This window comes from Nestor notabilis, unplaced genomic scaffold (genome assembly GCF_000696875.1).
Source record: "Nestor notabilis isolate BGI_N333 unplaced genomic scaffold, ASM69687v1 scaffold26785, whole genome shotgun sequence".
Taxonomy (NCBI): Eukaryota; Metazoa; Chordata; class Aves; order Psittaciformes; family Psittacidae; genus Nestor; species Nestor notabilis.
Window position 1 is genome coordinate 43,767 of NW_009930159.1, and position 17,933 is coordinate 61,699.

The following is a 17,933-nucleotide window of genomic DNA, read 5'->3' on the forward strand; positions in this document are numbered from 1 at the left end:
GGAAGACATAGGCACCCTTACGTGAATCTGTACCACAGTTTCAGTGTTTATCCTTCAGTTCAGTGGGACATCAAGCATGATGTGAGACAGCCAAGGGTGTGGATCCAATGAGAGTCTGACAAAAGGCAAGCAGAAGGGTTAAATGTGGGAGTATTCGCTCCTGGTTTTAAGCCGAGCCTGGTTACAATCTTAAAGTAATATCAGGGAAAAAAGTGCTGGGTGCTGTTTTAAAGTCAGAGATGGTTGGCTGACATGTTGTCAAGGGCGTAGGAGTTTCACACCCTCTTGGTGACAACATCCAGGGCTTCTTTGACTGCTGCAGCAACTGCTGAATGTCCTTAACTTTGGACAAAACATTGTCCCTAGCACTAGTTATGAGGGGCAGATAGTGTTGCAGGCAGCAGGGAAAGGGGACAAGTCACGTAGTGGCCATCCTGTCATGCCAAAGCAAGCTGGATCAAGGAGCAAGCATGGAGAGGGAATGATGCTAGTACTGAAAGACCCTACAAGCAAATCAGGTGAGTTGGAAGGATCATGTATTAGTGCATGATATAGTCTTGCTAAACTGGTTCCCTTCAAGATTGCTCTTGCTAAGCCTTAGGGGTGTTTATGCACTGACAGGGTGAGTACAGCTAGCCTGAGGCTTGACAGGGTACTTGGAAAGGAAACCAGACCCATTGCAATCTAGGACTTATTATCTTCATATGCAATGTTTTGCCACAGGAATCAGTGAAGCAGGAGCTGAGGGAAAAAACACAGGCATCATTTTGGTACTGTGTTGTAGTTCTTCATTCATTATAATAGCTGGACAAATACATAGAAACCTTCTCGAAGTGAGTATTATGCCCATGCTTCAGCTAATTCAAATGTCAGTTCTCCTGGATGTGCCTGTTTTCTTATAGGTCATCCCTGGATGAATGCTATCACTCCCTTGGCCAGCTTGCCCTCTGCTAGATGTGGGGAAGATGGCTACCATTTCACATTTACGTCACCAAGCAGTTTGAGAAAGGGTCTGTCATTCACATTTATGTGGTACAAGAGCAGTAGTAAGTCCTTACAAATACTACTTGGAACAGGTTTACAGCTGCTTTTGTCATCTTTTGGAATCCTGAAGTCTCAAACTTGCAGACTTAAAAATATACAAACCACTAAACCATCAGTAAATACCCATGTAATGTTTGGCTGTTTTGTTTAACAATCAGCAGCTAAAAGAAAAGTAAATGGAGCTCCCTTCTCCCCAGGTAAATAAAACTCTCCAGGACAACATATTTTACTTCAAAATCATATGGCAATTTTTTTTTCTTTCTTTAGGTTCCAGAAACATGTCCATATATGGTCTACTTGTCAGGGACAATAAATAATGATGTAATAGAAAGGTCAACTTTGTGTCATTTAGCTACAGGATGCTTGATGAAGTGAAGTTCTTCAGATAATGCAGCAAAGAAGAACCTTAGGATGGGTAAAAGTTTCTGTCATGCATCTTCAAACAGGAAATCTGAGATTCAGAACAACTTATATTTTGGCTTGTATTCGCTGATCATGGGGTGATCCAGAAATAAACTCCAGGCTTCAAAGCAAGACTGTTTCAAAGCTGTCCTGCAGTTGATCGAAACACCCAGGCAAAGCAGAGAGATGAAGACCAGCAAGGATATTCTGAATTAAGACTTAACCAAGGAGATAACCCATTTCAACAGTACTATTACCCTTTTATTTCAGAACAAAAAGGTAATGCAAATATGCATGTTTTGAACTTGTTTAGCATTTTCGATCTGTCAGTTTGCTATTTCTATGCAAATATTTATTTGTATAGCAGTTTGTAACCTAACACCCTAACACCATGCACCCATCTTGGGAGGTTTTGTGGTTTGCCTTTGGTTTGGTTTTTGTTTTTGTTTTTTCAAATAAGCCATAAGCCTTTCACTGGTTGTTAAGCAGAACTGTAGCTCTGCCATTTCCTGATTTTTCTTTTACTTGCAGGTTGTGCTTATATCTTTGTACCTAGAACAGCCTGCTCAGAAATCATTGCTGTAGTCACAACATGCTAAGGTACAATGTAGTAGTGTGCAAGGCACAGTGTGTGTAACGTCAGCAAATGATAACTTTCATTTATAAATTTCCATTTGGTATGACATGAAGCTAATATTGCACTGATTGCTGTGTGAATTAACGCTTTCTGAGAAGTAATAAAAGCATGCAGGTGTATGCATTTCCAGTAAAGAATTCACGCAAAATCATGATTTGATGGCATCATAACATATGTCAGACTGATAGGTGACCTGTTTTGACAGCTGGGGCTGGACAAGGGGATTTGTTTGCTTGGAGGATTCCTTCGGGAAGCCTGGCTTTGCTCCTTCAGCACTGAGCTAGAACTTGAGCAGTTTGCATAAGCTGTTATTACAAAGTATGTTTGCCTGTTGCCATAGCCAGACAGCAAGAGGTGTCATTCTCCTGATGTCTCAGCTCTGGCAGATCTGATGGGCATGGAAATATCTCTGTTTTTAAAAAATCATTTGCTTCCCAGTGGTTGTTATACAATATAATATCCTCAAAGAATTGCAAAGATTTATTTGGAAACCTACCTAAAAACCAGCAAAAATGTGAGTCCTTTAAGTGCTGTAATTTGGTCTAGTTTCCATCACCAGCAGATCTCGCTTGAAAAGTGCCGCTGTAAGAGCTGAAGTGGAGGCTTGGTTTACTGTTAAGACTTCTAGCCATGTTGACCTTCCCTCTGTGCATGCTCCTGCTGCTTGCAGAAGTAAAGGCAAACACATAGAAAAGCAAACACGTATCTGCAGAAGCTGGGGCTCAGGCATTCCCTACAACAGGCAAATCGAGTAAGCTACTCCTCTCTCTTTCGCAGCTTCCAAAGGCTTGGTTTTCGTTTTAGACATGTGGCTTATTGCACTCTGAGCCATAAATACTGAGGTCCCGTATTGAGTTACAAGCCGGCTGGGGTAAACTCAGAGCAAAGACAGGCAAAGTCTCTGGCTCTGCTCCCTTAATGACCTTGTCACTCACCTGCCACCCGCCTCTGACAGCAATAAGTAATTCTGCTAATTCTGCTGCCTGGGTTATATTGAAGGAGGACAGGCAGCCTTGCTAAGCTTTTCTTTAAGGAAGTGCTATCAATGGGGACCAGTTGTTTCAGATGCTAATAGCACTGAATAGTGCTGTTCTGCATGTTCAAAGCCAGCTGTAATCCTTGCTGTTTATTTATGTTGCATCAGGGATCTGTGGCCCATTCTCCCAAACACTGTATGTTGACAGAGATCGTAGTCCAAATATAATAGCAATTTACTTGTGTTTGTCTGTGGCTTTTGCCATGATGTGAGTGGTTACTAGTAGTCACCCTGGTGAGTGGTACCTTTGGGTTCAGAGATCTGTCACGTACATGCTCTGCCCTGCTCAGTTAACGCAGGGCAGAGCATCGCAGCTTGGCTCTAGCACAAGTATTTCTAACCTTATCTTCTGGTCACTGTATGCTGCCAAGTTTCCCTTATGACACAGGTCTGGTTTCTACATCTAAATAAACAAACTCTGACTGAAATCAGGATGGCAAAATTAAGATCAGGCCCTATGTGGAAATGATGGTAAATTTAGATCTAGAAGATCCTGTCAGATTGAGCTATTACATGGCAGCTTATGCAGCAGTATCCTAAGATGTGTCTCTGCCAAAAGAGATCACTAGTGGAGTGTTTCAGAACTGAAGGCAAAGCAATCTCTAAGGAAAAATAAGGGCACTATACCCACAGTTTTAAAAATCAGGTTCTCTTACAGCAGATGTGATGCTGTGTGCTACCTGTGTGTGAGGATGGGCTTTTGGGCTGCCACAGAAATGCAGGGGACAGCCAAACATTAAAACCTCTCTCAAAAAGCTGAAGTTAGGGTGAATAGTAATCCCAGCATTTAGCTTATAAATCTGATTCCAAAACTTTAAACCTGCAGTAAGCAGGCTTAGAGCAAGCAAATAGATTCAAGTTGCACTTAGACCACTTTGGCCACATCTGACTTATCTGACTGGTTCAACCATTCTTAACAACACTGACTTTTTTTCACACCTTCATTTCAGAAGGTGGAGAATATTTAACTTATAGCGCATTAGTCTAGTGGGCTTTCATAAAGCCGTGGTTGGCAGTTCACCACTGGCCCCAGACGCAGTAACCTTAGCCCTGCTGTGTCAGCTGAGCCAGGGTAGGTCTGGGCGGCTGCAGCAGTGCCAGGTGATGCCACCAAGCTCAGCTGCGGTGAAAGAAGGTTACACTGAATGAGGCTGTGTTGCATCAGGCTCCAGCTGAGGGCATGCGCTCGGCCTGTCACCACAGCTCCACTGGCTCACCCTGTCTTGCTACAGAAATAACTCAAACCAGTGCCTCAACCCTGTGGCTCTGCAGCTTCAAATAGAAGCATCTCCAGGTGGAAGGGGAGAGTTGTGGCTCTGCTCTGCTCCACTGGGGCCATTACACAGGGAGCTGTAGGGGAGGAGGCACACATCGTGCCTCCTGCCAAACTCAGCCACACCACACAGGTCTGTCTGAGCAAGGGGAGACAGGCAATGGGATGAAGAAATGGCTTCAAACCCAACTAGAACAGCCTCTGCAAGGGTTCAGGGCAGCCAAGGCTGTCCTTGGCTGTCAGGATGGGCTCAAAAGCTGCAGCCCCAGGATGTGACCCTCGCACCTTCATTGGAGTTGTGCCAGCTATATGAGCGGAAATGAGAGCTTTCGCTATTCTGGGCCCTACAAATTTTCTTCCTGCAGGATGATTCAGTGGTGGGAGCTGTAGCCAACACTGTTGTTTCTGCACTCTGTGGGACTCCTGTCAAAATATTTAGCTTAGCAAGAATCACTAACACACAGGGGAGCTTCTCCCTTTTCTCTCTGAGTGAGTGGGACCCAGTTAACCCATACAAAGAATGAGGGTGAAAATATGAGTGATCCTCAAACTCAAAATCTTCCTTTTCCCTCCATGTACCTTAATGAGGTTTGAAGCAAAAGGAGGAGGGAGGAAAAGATGTCCATAAATGGCCTTTATACCCAGGTTCGTTGGGGATTCAGTAAGGCAGCTAACCACTCTGTGCCCGAGTGTGGAGTCATGCTGGCAGTGGTCTCAGGCCTGACTGCCCACAAAGGGACTCTGGCACCAGCTCAGAAGCATGGTGAGGCTGGACCCACTGCCTGCTCTGCCTCCTGTGCCGTCAGGATGCCAGCAGTGGGTCTGGGGAGGACCAAGAGGAGGGACCTGTGTCCCACAGTGCACAGGTACTGGCTGCCCTCAGAGAGGAGCAAGTCTCATCTCCACTCTTGCCTCCTCCAAAGAGTCATTGTGCATCACCTCCATTAGGAGCTTACAATCAGATCCTGCCCTCTCCACCGGCTGCTTAGTTTAGTGTCTGAGTCACCACTGGGTCAGGTCCCTACACTGAGGCTGGATGCTGCAGACAAGCTCTCTGACTCCAGCCCGTGGATTTCACACAGCGCATCAGCTTCTAAGTGAGTACGTAGGCTGACAGGCACTGTGCTGCCCGGCAAGCCAGAGCGGAGCAAGCCAAGCAGCAGCAGCAGCTGCTGGGACAACAAACCTGTGTCATGGTTCATGGCCAGCCGCTGGCTGGAGCACAGCCAAAGACAGGTACCGGAGCGGCTGGGGTGCGGGGCAGGCAGCAGCTACATGCGGGAGGTATCAGCAGTTTGGTGCCTGGGCTTGGTTCCCTGGGACAGCGAGGATCACAGCAGGGCACACCAGCTACCGCTGGAGAAGGGAACCAACAACAGCCAGGAGACACCTGACTGAAATTAAAGAAGAGAAAACCCAACAAAATTGTGTTGCACTATTTACAGCAATGAAAGGTTTTATTTTGGCAGCTTTCATGGCTGTAAAATACAACCTTTGTTTTTAAAAGTCATAATGTCAATCTGAAATCCTCTGGGCTTCTCTTTATCCCGAGCTCTTCCCACTTCTGGGGAGTGCTTGGAGCCTGAGGAGGCTGTTGATGTGGGAGATACCACATTTCTGAAGGGGAAAGCTGAAATCCAAGATCTTAGGTTACTGATGGCTTGATTCAAGCTCTACAATTTCTTAGAACTGTATTAGGTTTTTTTGGGTTTTTTTTTTTAATTATTGTTAAAGAAACAAACACGAGTGTCATGACATACATAGATATTGCCATTTGGGGAACTGCTTATTTCCTCCAGGTCAGGATGTGCATGCAGCAGCGAGGACTGCTAGAGCAGGGTGATTTCCTGAATGAGACTTTTGGCACGCTGGACCCCACTGCCATCAAAATGGATGCAAGCCCCTAGGAAGCCAGGCTGCCCTGAGCACTGGGTGAACCAGGGCAGAGCACCAGCCTGCTGCAGGGAGCCCCTGCACAGGGAAGGGGAGCTGCAGGCTTCACTCTGTCAGCAGTGCTGGTGTGGTGTGAGGCAGGTCCTGAGCAGCAGGAGGCTGGGTGGCTCTGCCTGCCCATGGGTGTGCAGGGGCAGGGACTGACAGCCCCAGGGAGGGCAGGCAGCTTTGTCAGAAGCCCCACTGATGCCCCCTCTCTGCGCCTGGGGAGGTGCCTGCACAGTCCCCCTCTGCTGGCTCCCTGTCCTCCCCTCTCCTGTCTGTGTCCTCCTGGGCAGCTTGCACCCATTGTTTTTCATCATTTTACACAGTTCTTGCTCAGTGCTTATAAAAAGCAAACCTACTCCTCCCTGGCTGTCACTCTTTTAACAGAGGCAAGCTTTTCCATCTCCTGTCGTGAAATAAGAGCCACAGCTCTTGAACTCTGGTGACCAGAGTGCTCCAAATGAGCACCTGCTAGATCCGAATGAGATCCTGCTAGAGCAGTGTCCAATTCGTGGCATTAGTACTTCCCTATTATTGCTGAAAATACTGCAGCATTTTGGGTTGTCTTTGCCTTGACTCCATGCTGTGGTGATGGTTCACAGTCATTCTGTAATTGCAGAATATGCCCTGATGTTTCCTCCTTCTCTCATTTCCAGCTCTTAACCACCAGTTTTTAGAAAAGAGTCTGACTATTAAGTCTTAAGATCATGACCTTGAACTTTTTTCAGTGAAAAGCAAAAAGTCAGAAGTGAAACTGATCGGTGTGATGTTGTTCTCCTTGCTGAGTGAAACAAAGTCACTTCAAAGAATAGATTTGCATGTTGTTCGAGAGATCTGCAGATAAGGTGGAAAAAATTACTCCATTAAGTCTCTTTGCAGTTAGTGGAGAACCTGCCTTTGCAGAAAACCAGCAGACACACAAACCTCTTCCCTTTATTTTCTGCAATTAAAACAAGAAATAATCAAAATAAAACAAAATCCACAAAAAAATGCAAATCAAAACAAACAAACAAATAAACAAAACAACAAAAAGAGATGTCCATTGGCATTCTCCTAAATAAAATAATTTCAAAGCTCTATCTCTTAAATCTGACGGGGATTTCCTTAACCTATTTTTCTCTTTAGCCATCATAACCAGAATAAGTAGGTAAAAACCTGCCTTGCTGGTAGCAGCTCCCTTCCCCTTTTTAAGCTGAATCAGTTACTTGTATGTGATAGAAAGGAGTTAGTTCATTAAGTTTTCCAGTTGAGTGCAGATTTTAGCCGATAATGTTCTTTCCCTGGTGAAGGGTATCTGAAGGGTTTTCTGGTCAGTCTAATCAAGAGGCAGAGCTGAACAAAAGCACAAGATGGTTGAGTTTCTTTCATTTTCCAGATTTTGATGATCATAATTTCCTTTTACAGGAAAGCAAAATAAATAAAAAATGGCTACAACGGCAGCAAACACTCAAAGACAAACAATAGGCTGCGAGGAATACAGTCTGTACAGCAGCTTGAGTGAAGACGAGCTCATAAAGATGGCCATCCAGCAGAGCCTGGGAGAGGACCCCATGTGTCAGCCAGATGCCCAGAGCCACCAGAAGTCGATGGTGGCACGTCCCAGCGAGGTGGCTGCCCCCAGCCACTCCAGTGGCCACAACCCGAACTATCACATCTACCCTTGGCAAAGGTGAGTGAGCGCCTGCCCAAGCCACGCCATCCCAACAAACACCCTGCCCAGTGAGAGAAAGCAGCTTCCCCTGTCAAAACACGTGCTTTCTAATTAGCTTTACTGAGCGGCTGCTCTGCGAGTCTGTCATTAGTTTGAAAGCCAGAGTCTGCTATAAATACAATGAGGTCAACACTGTACACCCTCTCAGCGAAATGAGAATTTGCTTGATGTTGTCTGTTTTAAGCAACCAATAGAATAAGAAAAGGGACACTGCTACAGGCTTTCCTGAACAACAGCCCTGCTGAAACCAGTGGCTCCTTTCCCCCACAGGGGCACACTGTACACCAAGCTTAGGTTTTGCCAGAGAGGGAGCACAGCACTTGTTATGGGAAAACAGGAGAGAGGCCAAAAATAGGCATATAAAACAGTGTGAGCTGCCTACCTTCTAGACACTGCAGTCATTAAAGGATATAGTTCTTTTAGATCAGAGTCTGACCTCAAGCACACCACTCAGCCAAGAGCCACTCTAGACACCAAAGTGTGGCAGCATCCCTCTCCCCCGCAATGCTGGGCTGTGGGTTGCAGAGACCTGCTGACAGTTTCAAACTCAGACATTGTTCTCCTTTCATTTTTTAAAGGGCAGATTTCCCAAGGGGGGGAGGGAAGAGGTTACAAAGTCACCCCAAAACCAAGGAAAAATGTATTTTTAAACTGATTTTTTTAATAAGCTGGGCTGGGGGTAACTGAAGTTTTGTTCCTCCTTTCACATAACTCCACCATCCTCTGTTGCCTCAGTGGTTACCACCTGTGATTGGTTGGTTTCCAGGGCTGGGAAACAGGACAATTTGATGAGTAGTAAATGTGTTTCATAGCTGCAGAATCAGAATGCTGTACAGCAGACAGTCCTGCTCCCACCAAAGGTCATGACTTCTCTATATTGTTACCATTCACTTGTGCTGTCAGCTCTGCCACGGGGACCCAATGCAAAGGAAATAAGGGCTTCCCTGGCCATTTGGTCCTGTGTTCTTTGGGAGTCCTTCGACACCGCCATTTTGGCAAAAGGCAGCATCTGCTCTTCTGTGCATCAACCTGTCCTGCCTTTGCCATAGCCCAGCAGCTTTTGACCTCCGACTGGAGGGAAAACCTCTGCAGCTTGTAGCTCCATATCTGTAGTGGTGTTGAACTCTTCTGCCACCTAGGAATGCCAGGCTAGAAACAGACCTCTCGCCCGGGGACCCTGGGTCCTCCTTTACCCCCACCTCCGACATGCTTGCATGGCACTTCAGAGGTGATGAATGTCACCTCACGTCGCCTCGTGCCTGCTTCCTGTGTGGTGGTGGTAGGGTTAACCTCACTGTTTTCTTATATGGTCATTTGAATCCCCTGACGCTTCCTCAGAGGGCCAAAAATAAACTCAAGCCGAGTGAGCAGCTGAATCCAGCGCAGAGCAAGCCGTGGCCATCTGCTTTTGTTCAAAGCCCTGACCGGCAGGCTTTCTTGCTCTGTCTCTGTGGATGTGTGTGTCTGTTTCTGCCTCAACATGACCTGTTTCTCCTATTCAGAGTATTTCTCTTTATTTCATTCATGCCATCGCCACTCCAGACTGGCAGCCCAGCCAAGGGGGCATGGTCAGCCATCCAGCTCGGGGGCAGCCTGGGGGGCCAGGCGAAGGTACGACGGCAGCCTCTTCAGCACATCCCAGCCTGTGTAAGTGCCTCCCTCTCCCTCTCCTACCTTCCTCTGCCATCAAAACAAGCCATTTCTACCCTGTGCCAGCTCTTCTGGGTGGTGATGGTGTCTGGTGGGGGGAAATGGAGGTGTTCACCTGGAGAACATCTTGCTGATACCTGCACTGCACTCTCGCTGCCTTCCCACTCCTTCTGACCTCCCAGTTGCCCTGGATCATGGCCAGGCTCTTACTGGTGACCCAGCTCAAATCTCCCTTGTTCTCTTTCCCCCATTCATCCCTCACCATCCCTACAGTGCACATGTCCTAGGGACTCTAGGTCATTTGGTAGCTCTGAGGTGACAGAGACAGCAGGGAACGGTTGCCTGTGCTGTGGTTTATTTATATAGGCTGGCTCCATATCAACTGAGTAGATGATTCAGGCAGGTGCTGATAGTTACTACATTAGTATTAAGTTCACAGTTCAAATATGGGGGACGAGTGGGGAAGACAAACATTTTATTGCAGTATATAAGCAGGGTGAGAAAGTCCAGTCCTTCAAAATATTTTGTAAATGACATGCCTGTTCCCAGCAATACCTGCACTGTTCTGCCACACTAAGGAGGGCAGCTAAGGGTATGTACCACATCTTACCTACCCAAAATGGAAACCAGCATGAGTGACTTTGGTCCTTCTGGCCAAGTTTTTCTGTTGGAGGAGACCATAGATAAGCTTAGGTGAACACAGACATGGATGAGGAAAGCAGACAGGCAAGGGGGTAGCCTAAGCTCTGCCCCAGTGCCTGCGTGTAACAGAAATGTTTGGACCATGATGGGTTTATTACAGCTCTCTGCAGGGCAGAGTAGATGCGTGTACCTGCTTTTAGCTATCATATGGAGAGGAAAGTGTGGTAGGCAGCACTACCCTGAGTACAGCAGAAAACTCTTCCCTGCCTTTTTTATCTAGCCAGTTCAAATTCACTTTGTTTTATCTGTCTTACAAGTCCCTCCCTGGATGCACGGTTGCAGTAACTACCCCTCCACCACTCTTCCTTTCTTCCCTCACCTAGCTCTACAATACCCCCATCGCAGCCTGCACTATGGCCGATCCAGGCTCTGCCCCTGGCTCTCCACTGACTTTGCCCTCCCTGAAATTGGAAAAACCTCATTCTGCTGGAACATGAAGCCTCCCTCATCCCTGTCACCTACCAGCTCTCCTTGGCCGTACTGAAATCACACCCTCTGATGAAGTGCTCTGCACATCTTGCATGCCTCTGCTGCTCTGGGTGCAAAGAGCAGAAAGCAGGCTCTTTTTTCTGCCTCGTAGCTCAGTAGAGTTCAAGCCACAAGAATTCTTGAATAAGACTGGTAAGCTGGCCCTCCTCTTCTACCAAGTGAGAGCAAAATGTGACTGGGAAGCCACATGAGAGCATGATGGCATGACTGTTTAATAGCATTGGTCTCAGAGCCAGGCAGCGATGATAGCTGGCTTCACCTGCAGAGATGACATTCCTTCATGCTGCCTGCATCTCACCAGGCTGCCAGGAAAAGAATGAGCTTGCTTAACCTTTCTGTGGTCCACTGAACACATTCTGCAGCATTCTGACCTGATCCCACCATACATCTCACCTGCATGAGTATTTACTATCTTGGCTACTGGCCTTTGAAATGCAGTAATTCTTTTGAATCACCTCTAAGATTAAGATTTCATCAGATCTTCAGGCTTCCTTTATAGTGTTAATGCTCTTTTTTTTCTATATCTGATGAAATCTAAGCAGCAGAATGTGTTGGGTTTTTTTACAACAGCCAACTATGAACCAGGCAGAAAACAAGGGTTTCACATGGAGATTCATTAAACTTTCTGTACTGATCTGGAATTTTCTTGGCTAAAGCACCTATAGCTTGGTCCAGCAAACCCCTCATCTTACTCAGGAATCATTTAAGGTCAAGGAGCCTAGCAGAAGTTTGCTTCATTCAACATCCAAGGGCTTAAGCGGATAGTAAGTGATTCTTCACACATTTTTTACCCTACCACACATCTGAGGCACGCTCTGCTTTCACTGAGGTCTCAGCTAATGTGATTCACCTTGCACTTGCTGTGTGCCAGCCCCACGCACAGACTCCTGCCATGGCCCATCTGGCATGCAGTAACTCATAAAGTGCTGGTAACTATTATGTGCCCAAATCCTGAGGTCTCTGCACTGCCCTGCATGTGCAACATGAACCTTTGCACAGAACAGCAGATGATTTCAGCAGTCTTGTGCCACAGGCTTTTAAAAATGAAGTTCCCCCCACCTCCACGTCCTCTTGCAGCCAAGCATGCCAGTTGTTGCTGTTAACTGACTTCAACAAAATGCTCTATTTCAAGTGCATGTATAAAACTTTATTATCTATACAAAACTAGCAATTTTAGGTTTAGTCCCCAGGATACTCTAAATAGTATGGAGATACAGCAGCGTCCTGGGGTCTCCATGTGTTATCAGAAGGTCGGTTGATTCCCCCTGGGTGGGCTGTGTACAGGAAAGCAGCTGCCTGTTGTAGCTGTCTCCTCAGGCAAAATACCCGTCTTTGTGTCCCACAGCTCCCCCCATTCCAGTGTTGCTATTTTTGTGAATATTAATCTGATTTTGAGATCACTGCTTCCATCTATACATACAGAGCAAGTGGCACCAAATACTTTTTCACCTGGGAAATGGTGACTTTCCCATACCTTGGCACATATGTTGTGCTCACCTGTTCCACTCCAGGCCCTGAGTTTATCCTCAGAGAAGCAGCTTCACTTCTTTCAGTGCTAATATCAGTTCATGGCACAGATTGGGTACCCCTGAGCAAGCTGAAATGAATGACACCTGTGTAAGTTTCAGGCTGCTGGTCTCTCCAGCCCCTGCAAGGCAATGAAATCCAGTGCTGCTCCTGTAACTTGAACTAAATGCAGAGGCTGTGCCAATTATCTGCTTTTTGAGGACTCCTTTGCTGAGCTGTCTACATTTTTCTGTCTCTGATCTCACTTGTTGTGTCATTTTAGACCTTCTGTCACAACCATAGTTTCTGGTTGTTCTCATTGTCAATGCCCTGCATGACCTTCATCACATACTGTATTCCTACCTAGGTGATGCCAATAGTCTCTCTGAGACACACACCTCCCTCTCCCATCTCTCCACCTTCAAGGCTGCAAGATTTTCTCTTTAGATTTAGTTCAAACCACAAACTCTCCAATGTTTTCAACATCCTCTTGTTCTCAGCCTCTGAAAAGACAGCCCATGTTAAGTTTCCCCAAGTGCCCATTAGAACTTAAAAAAAATGCTTCCTCCTTGTGGTGTTTGCAGTCCTGGAGCTTAGCTGTTTGGTGCCTCAGAATAAGGAAGCAGTGGCTGCCTTCTCCCAGCACAGCTCAGCAAGAGCACAAGCCAATGCTAGTGCTGGAAGGCACAACCACCACTGTGCTCAGAGCTGCTGTCTGCCCCTGCAATGGGCAAGGATCCTGCCTGCACTGGCTGCAGGGTACCAGCTCCCTGCCTCTGTTGTGCTGCCAGTCGTTTCAGTTGGGGTTCAAAGAGGGAGTCAGGTCCTGCTGCAGGCACTGTTGATCAGGGGTACAGTGACTGTCAGGCGGCAGCTCTCACTGTTTTTGTGCAGAAGGATTGGTGTGCCCAGGTTGGCCCTGCTCTGCAATTGCTCTTGTACAGCTTGGAGAAATGGGTTGCTGCCCAGACTGTGCAGAATGCATGCTTGGCAAAGAGAATGCTTGTTAGAGCAAAGCTCACTTGTACACTGCTCCTTGTGTCTCACTTCTGGGTGGTACGGAGCACATTTCATGCTTTTTGTAGATTTTCACAGTGAGACTCTTCTTGAAAGCTTCAGAATTAGGTGGCACCAAAAACCAGATGACTTCAATGTTATTTTTGTTTTCTCTGGTAAACATTGAAATACTGCTTTAACACTTTTCAGCAATTCTACACATTTCAATGACTTTCTGCTCAGAAGAGGCTTTAAAGTATTCCCTCCCTAATATTTTTTCATAAGTTTACTCCTTGTGCCTAGAAGTCACTTGAATCTCTGGAGCCTGACAATGATTTGCGGGGTTCAAATGGACAGGAACATGAACCACTTCACAGCTTGGCACCAGGTCCCATCTGCAGTTCCAGAGGCTCCTGGCTGTTGCGCTTACTGGGGGAATTGCTAACTTGACTAAGAGACTTGCAAGAGTGGTCTTGTCAATAGAGCTAATGAGTCTTCTCCCACATGGGCTTCTAAGGAGCAGATTTTCAGAAATGTCAAGCACCTAACTATATCTTACTGGGACATCAAAGACACATTTTTGAAGGTCTATAATGTATGAAGTAGTTATAGTTTCTGAAAATGGGCATGGTCATGAAGGGCAGCTCAGAATTTCATTTGGGTGGGTGGTTTTATTTTTTTCATCCTCCCCAGCAGAAGAAAGAACCCAGACCAGCACCCTAATGTTCACACAGTCTAACCAGACCTCTCCTTTCCTCATAACTGGACAGGCTAACTTCTGAAAACAGGTTCACGGAAGAGAAGTAGGAAGTATCCTCAGAATACAAGAATAAGATTTATTGAGAGTTTCTGCTTTGGGGCTTCACCACCTGCAAATCAAATTTAAAATTTCCTTCAGGGATGAACAGGGGCAATTCTCTTCAAAGCTGATCTTACTTAAGAGATCTCATATGGAAACACCTTGCCACATGGGATAGCAAATGGCAGGGTGATGTAATTATCACAGCCATGGACACGCATGGCAGTGTACAGAGCAACTGTAGAGATAGCAGCCCCCAACTCCAGATACCTAAAATACAAGTATTTATGTCAGAGATCAGTCACACATACACTTCCCCTACACTCTGAGGACAGAGATCACCACCTCCAGTGGTTCTTCTGAACTGTTGTGAATGGCCAAATTAGAGAGGGCAAATTTTACCTCTACAGTTCCTGTAGCAAGACACCTTAGGGCAACAAAATCTTACTGTATACCCTGTCTATGTCCAGTATTTTGGCCAAATGATACAGTGATGCTGCTGCCAAAAACTTCTCAGTAATGAAGGAAGCAGTAATCAAGTTTTAATCTTGTTTTAAAGAGAATTTGACCCTGTAGTGGCAGCAATCAAGGATGGAGATGAAAAAGCAGTAAGCAACATGATGAAATCAGGAAAAGACCTTTCTGAACCTAATAAGGATGGCTGGATACCCCTCCATGAAGCTGCATACTATGGCCAAGTGGGTTGCCTGAGCCTGCTGCAAAAAGGTCAGTGAAGTTAAAACTAATTAATTATAAAAGGGAAAACAAGTATATGAATTCACTAAAAAGCAGAATTAACAGCAGCCCAATCCTGATCTGGGACTGTGTGAAGTTTTCTTCCAGCCTTTCTGAGTATATATTCATTTCACTTTCTCTTTGAGAATAGGTTTCCAGACTGAAGCCTCTAAAGTTAGGGTCTTCAGGAGAAAGTGATATCTGGATAGATCTTACCAAGCTCTGGGTTTCTCACAGTAGAGCCTTTTAGCTGAGCTCTTGGCTGTTATGAGCTGCTCAACTGCCACAGCTGACAGCAATTACCCCGCTTCCCACTACTTGGAGATCCAGCCCAGCACCTCTTTGCTGGTGCTTGAAGGTTATTAGCTACTGTAGTTAGTTCTTAAACTGCTACCCAAGAGCAGTTACTCAACAACTTTCTGTATCACTAGTGGCCATAGCTGAAAATTTTAATCTAAACTGATGCCTGATTTAGATACTTAGTCGGAGTTATAGTAACTCTATAGTATATTCTTAACTTACTTTTCTCATGGAAAAGGAAAAGAAACAAACAACAAAAAAACACTAAAAACTCCAAGGATTTTGTAAAGTGATGATGCTGCAGGTACTTGTGCATTACACACCATAATGACTTTGGGCTTGCCGTTTCTCCACAGCATACCCCAGCACAATCGACCAGCGCACCCTCAATGAGGAGACAGCTCTCTACCTGGCCACCAGCCGGGGCAACCTGGACTGCTTGCTTACCCTGCTGCAGGCTGGGGCCGAGCCCGACATCTCCAACAAGGCCAGAGAAACGCCACTCTACAAAGGTGAGTGGCTGCTTTTCCAGGGATGCTGAGCTCTTCTGGCACCACCAAGGCAGAGATGCAAGATACCTTGTGATGTAGGGCTGAAACTCAGCAATTAGCTCCCATTTTCTACCTCCCTCCACTAGTCCTCTGTCTCCTATGTCTGACACCTTATGCCACAGCCTTTCTTCTTATTCACATCAGAGGCAGGATCAGTGGCTGCCCTGCAGAGTGCAGGCTGTGATGTGCTGCTGAGGGTGAGGCATGAGATGCTTAGGCACCCTAAGCACAGGGTGTCTGCACAATGTTGCAAATGTATGGAAAGCTGGGTAGTATAGGAATATGTATGCTTTTCTAAACAGTAGGACGTAAGTCACTGTTAGATGCAGGAGTACAGTAACTGTAGATATGCCAGTGATTCTGATACTGTGTGGGCCAGGCCAGGCTGTGTGCTATGGGAAATGCATAAAGCTATAAACAATTCAGTGAGGTAGTTGGTGTTTAACATGGACATATTACTTCGTTAGTCAGAAAGAATATTTTATTTAGCTGAACAGCATTACATCCATGATATCACAAAGATTCAGAGAAGGAGATGATCTCCCACACCTTCATGTCCATCCCCCTTTGACTGACTGCTCATGTCATGACTATTTTTATCACTCTAAGACATTACAATCACATATTATTGATTAAAACAGTAGTTTGGCCTCTGATTTTGGATACCTGGCATTAGAGCTGCTCAGGTTAACACGTTTTCATTTTAAAATCCTGGCTTATAGTCTGCTAAAGTAAAGCTGTTCCACTACGCATTAAACACACAGTAGTGGTAGTAGTAGTAGTACTCAGTAATAATAAAAGCAATAATACGAAAGCACCCTTTAGCCAGAGAAGAACTTCCTAAGAATGTGCTAAACCTTCTGGTCTATGATCATAACTAATTGTCATAACAAATTAGTCATCCCTAGTATGTACGCAAATTAAATTCTGCAGAGCTGTGCATAGGTAATTACAGAAGTGTCTAATCACATAGTTGTTTACAGTGCATGTGACTCCTGTGTATGGGAGAGGAAGACATGGAGGTACCCCAAAGGAAGAATCAAAACCAAAACATGGTACATCTGTGAGAAAAAGATACTATTATTTCAATGAAGAAAACCCCACAATTGCTATGGAATGTGCTAGACTCTCTTTCCGTACATTGTACAGCAAATGCTAACTGGGGTTTGAAAACATGGCTGCTTATTCTAGGTACCTTTGTTTTGGGGTCCAGCTGTAAAGGTGTGTAGGAAACCTCATGATTTGGGATTCAAAAAGCAATGCAGCAAATTGGTAGAATAAACCCCTATAAGATATTACTAAGATATGAAGATATTATTAAGATATTAAGATATTATTAAGATATTATTAAGAAAATATCTTTAGCTCAGGATGGTCTTTGGTCTTACTATGGCCTAGTTCTATTATATTGCCTTATCACTGTGGTACATGAAACGGGTAGCACAATATCCAGAACCTTTTCAAAAGCCTTTCCTAATCACTTCCCTTCTTTCCAAAACAGCTTGTGAGCGCAAGAATGCAGAGGCTGCAAGACTCCTGGTACAGTACAATGCTGACACCAACCATCGTTGCAATCGAGGGTGGACTGCTCTCCATGAGGCTGTCTCCCGAAATGACCTGGAGATTATTGATATACTTGTGAAAGGGGGTGCCAAGATTGAGTCTGCAAATGCCTATGGGATCACTTCTTTATTCGTGGCAGCTGAGAGTGGGCAGTTGGAAGCTTTGAGATACCTCGCAAAATGTGGTGAGTACAGTGGTGCCATTACATGCCTTTACTCATCTAATTCTTAATATTTCAAAGATCCCATAAGTCTCCCTGTCTCATCTTTTCTGTCTCTGGAGCCTGCAGAGGTGCTGAAACCCTGTTGCTCCAGATGGCTGAATTGTGTAGAAGCTTTCAGAAAGCTTGGACTAGAGACATGCACTTCTTCAGCATTCTTTCAAGGTCAACTACTTTGGGAAGTAATATGGGGCTCTCTAATTGCAATATCTGACAGCTTTTAAAACCCATATTGCTGCACACATGTAGCCTAAAACCCAATCAGTCATAAAGAGAGAACTACAGATGATAATAGATGGTAGAAGTTGAATATTAGCCAGCCCCACCTGCTCATGAAGATCTGCAGTGATGGGCAAGGTTAGCTCTCCTCCACTAATGAAT

The 17,933-nt window shown here is 45.5% G+C and overlaps 1 protein-coding gene across 1 annotated transcript in view; it reads left to right on the forward strand.

The window, feature by feature from the left end:
- Positions 1-7,754: 7,754 nt before the first annotated feature.
- The window catches only part of ASB2 (ankyrin repeat and SOCS box containing 2), an 11,939-nt gene continuing 1,760 nt past the window's right edge, over positions 7,755-17,933 (forward strand). The window contains exons 1-5 of the mRNA XM_010015288.1: positions 7,755-7,999; positions 9,584-9,688; positions 14,743-14,909; positions 15,575-15,730; positions 17,271-17,516. Coding sequence (XP_010013590.1) covers positions 7,755-7,999; positions 9,584-9,688; positions 14,743-14,909; positions 15,575-15,730; positions 17,271-17,516 — 919 coding nt within the window. The remainder of the gene's footprint in view (positions 8,000-9,583; positions 9,689-14,742; positions 14,910-15,574; positions 15,731-17,270; positions 17,517-17,933) is intronic.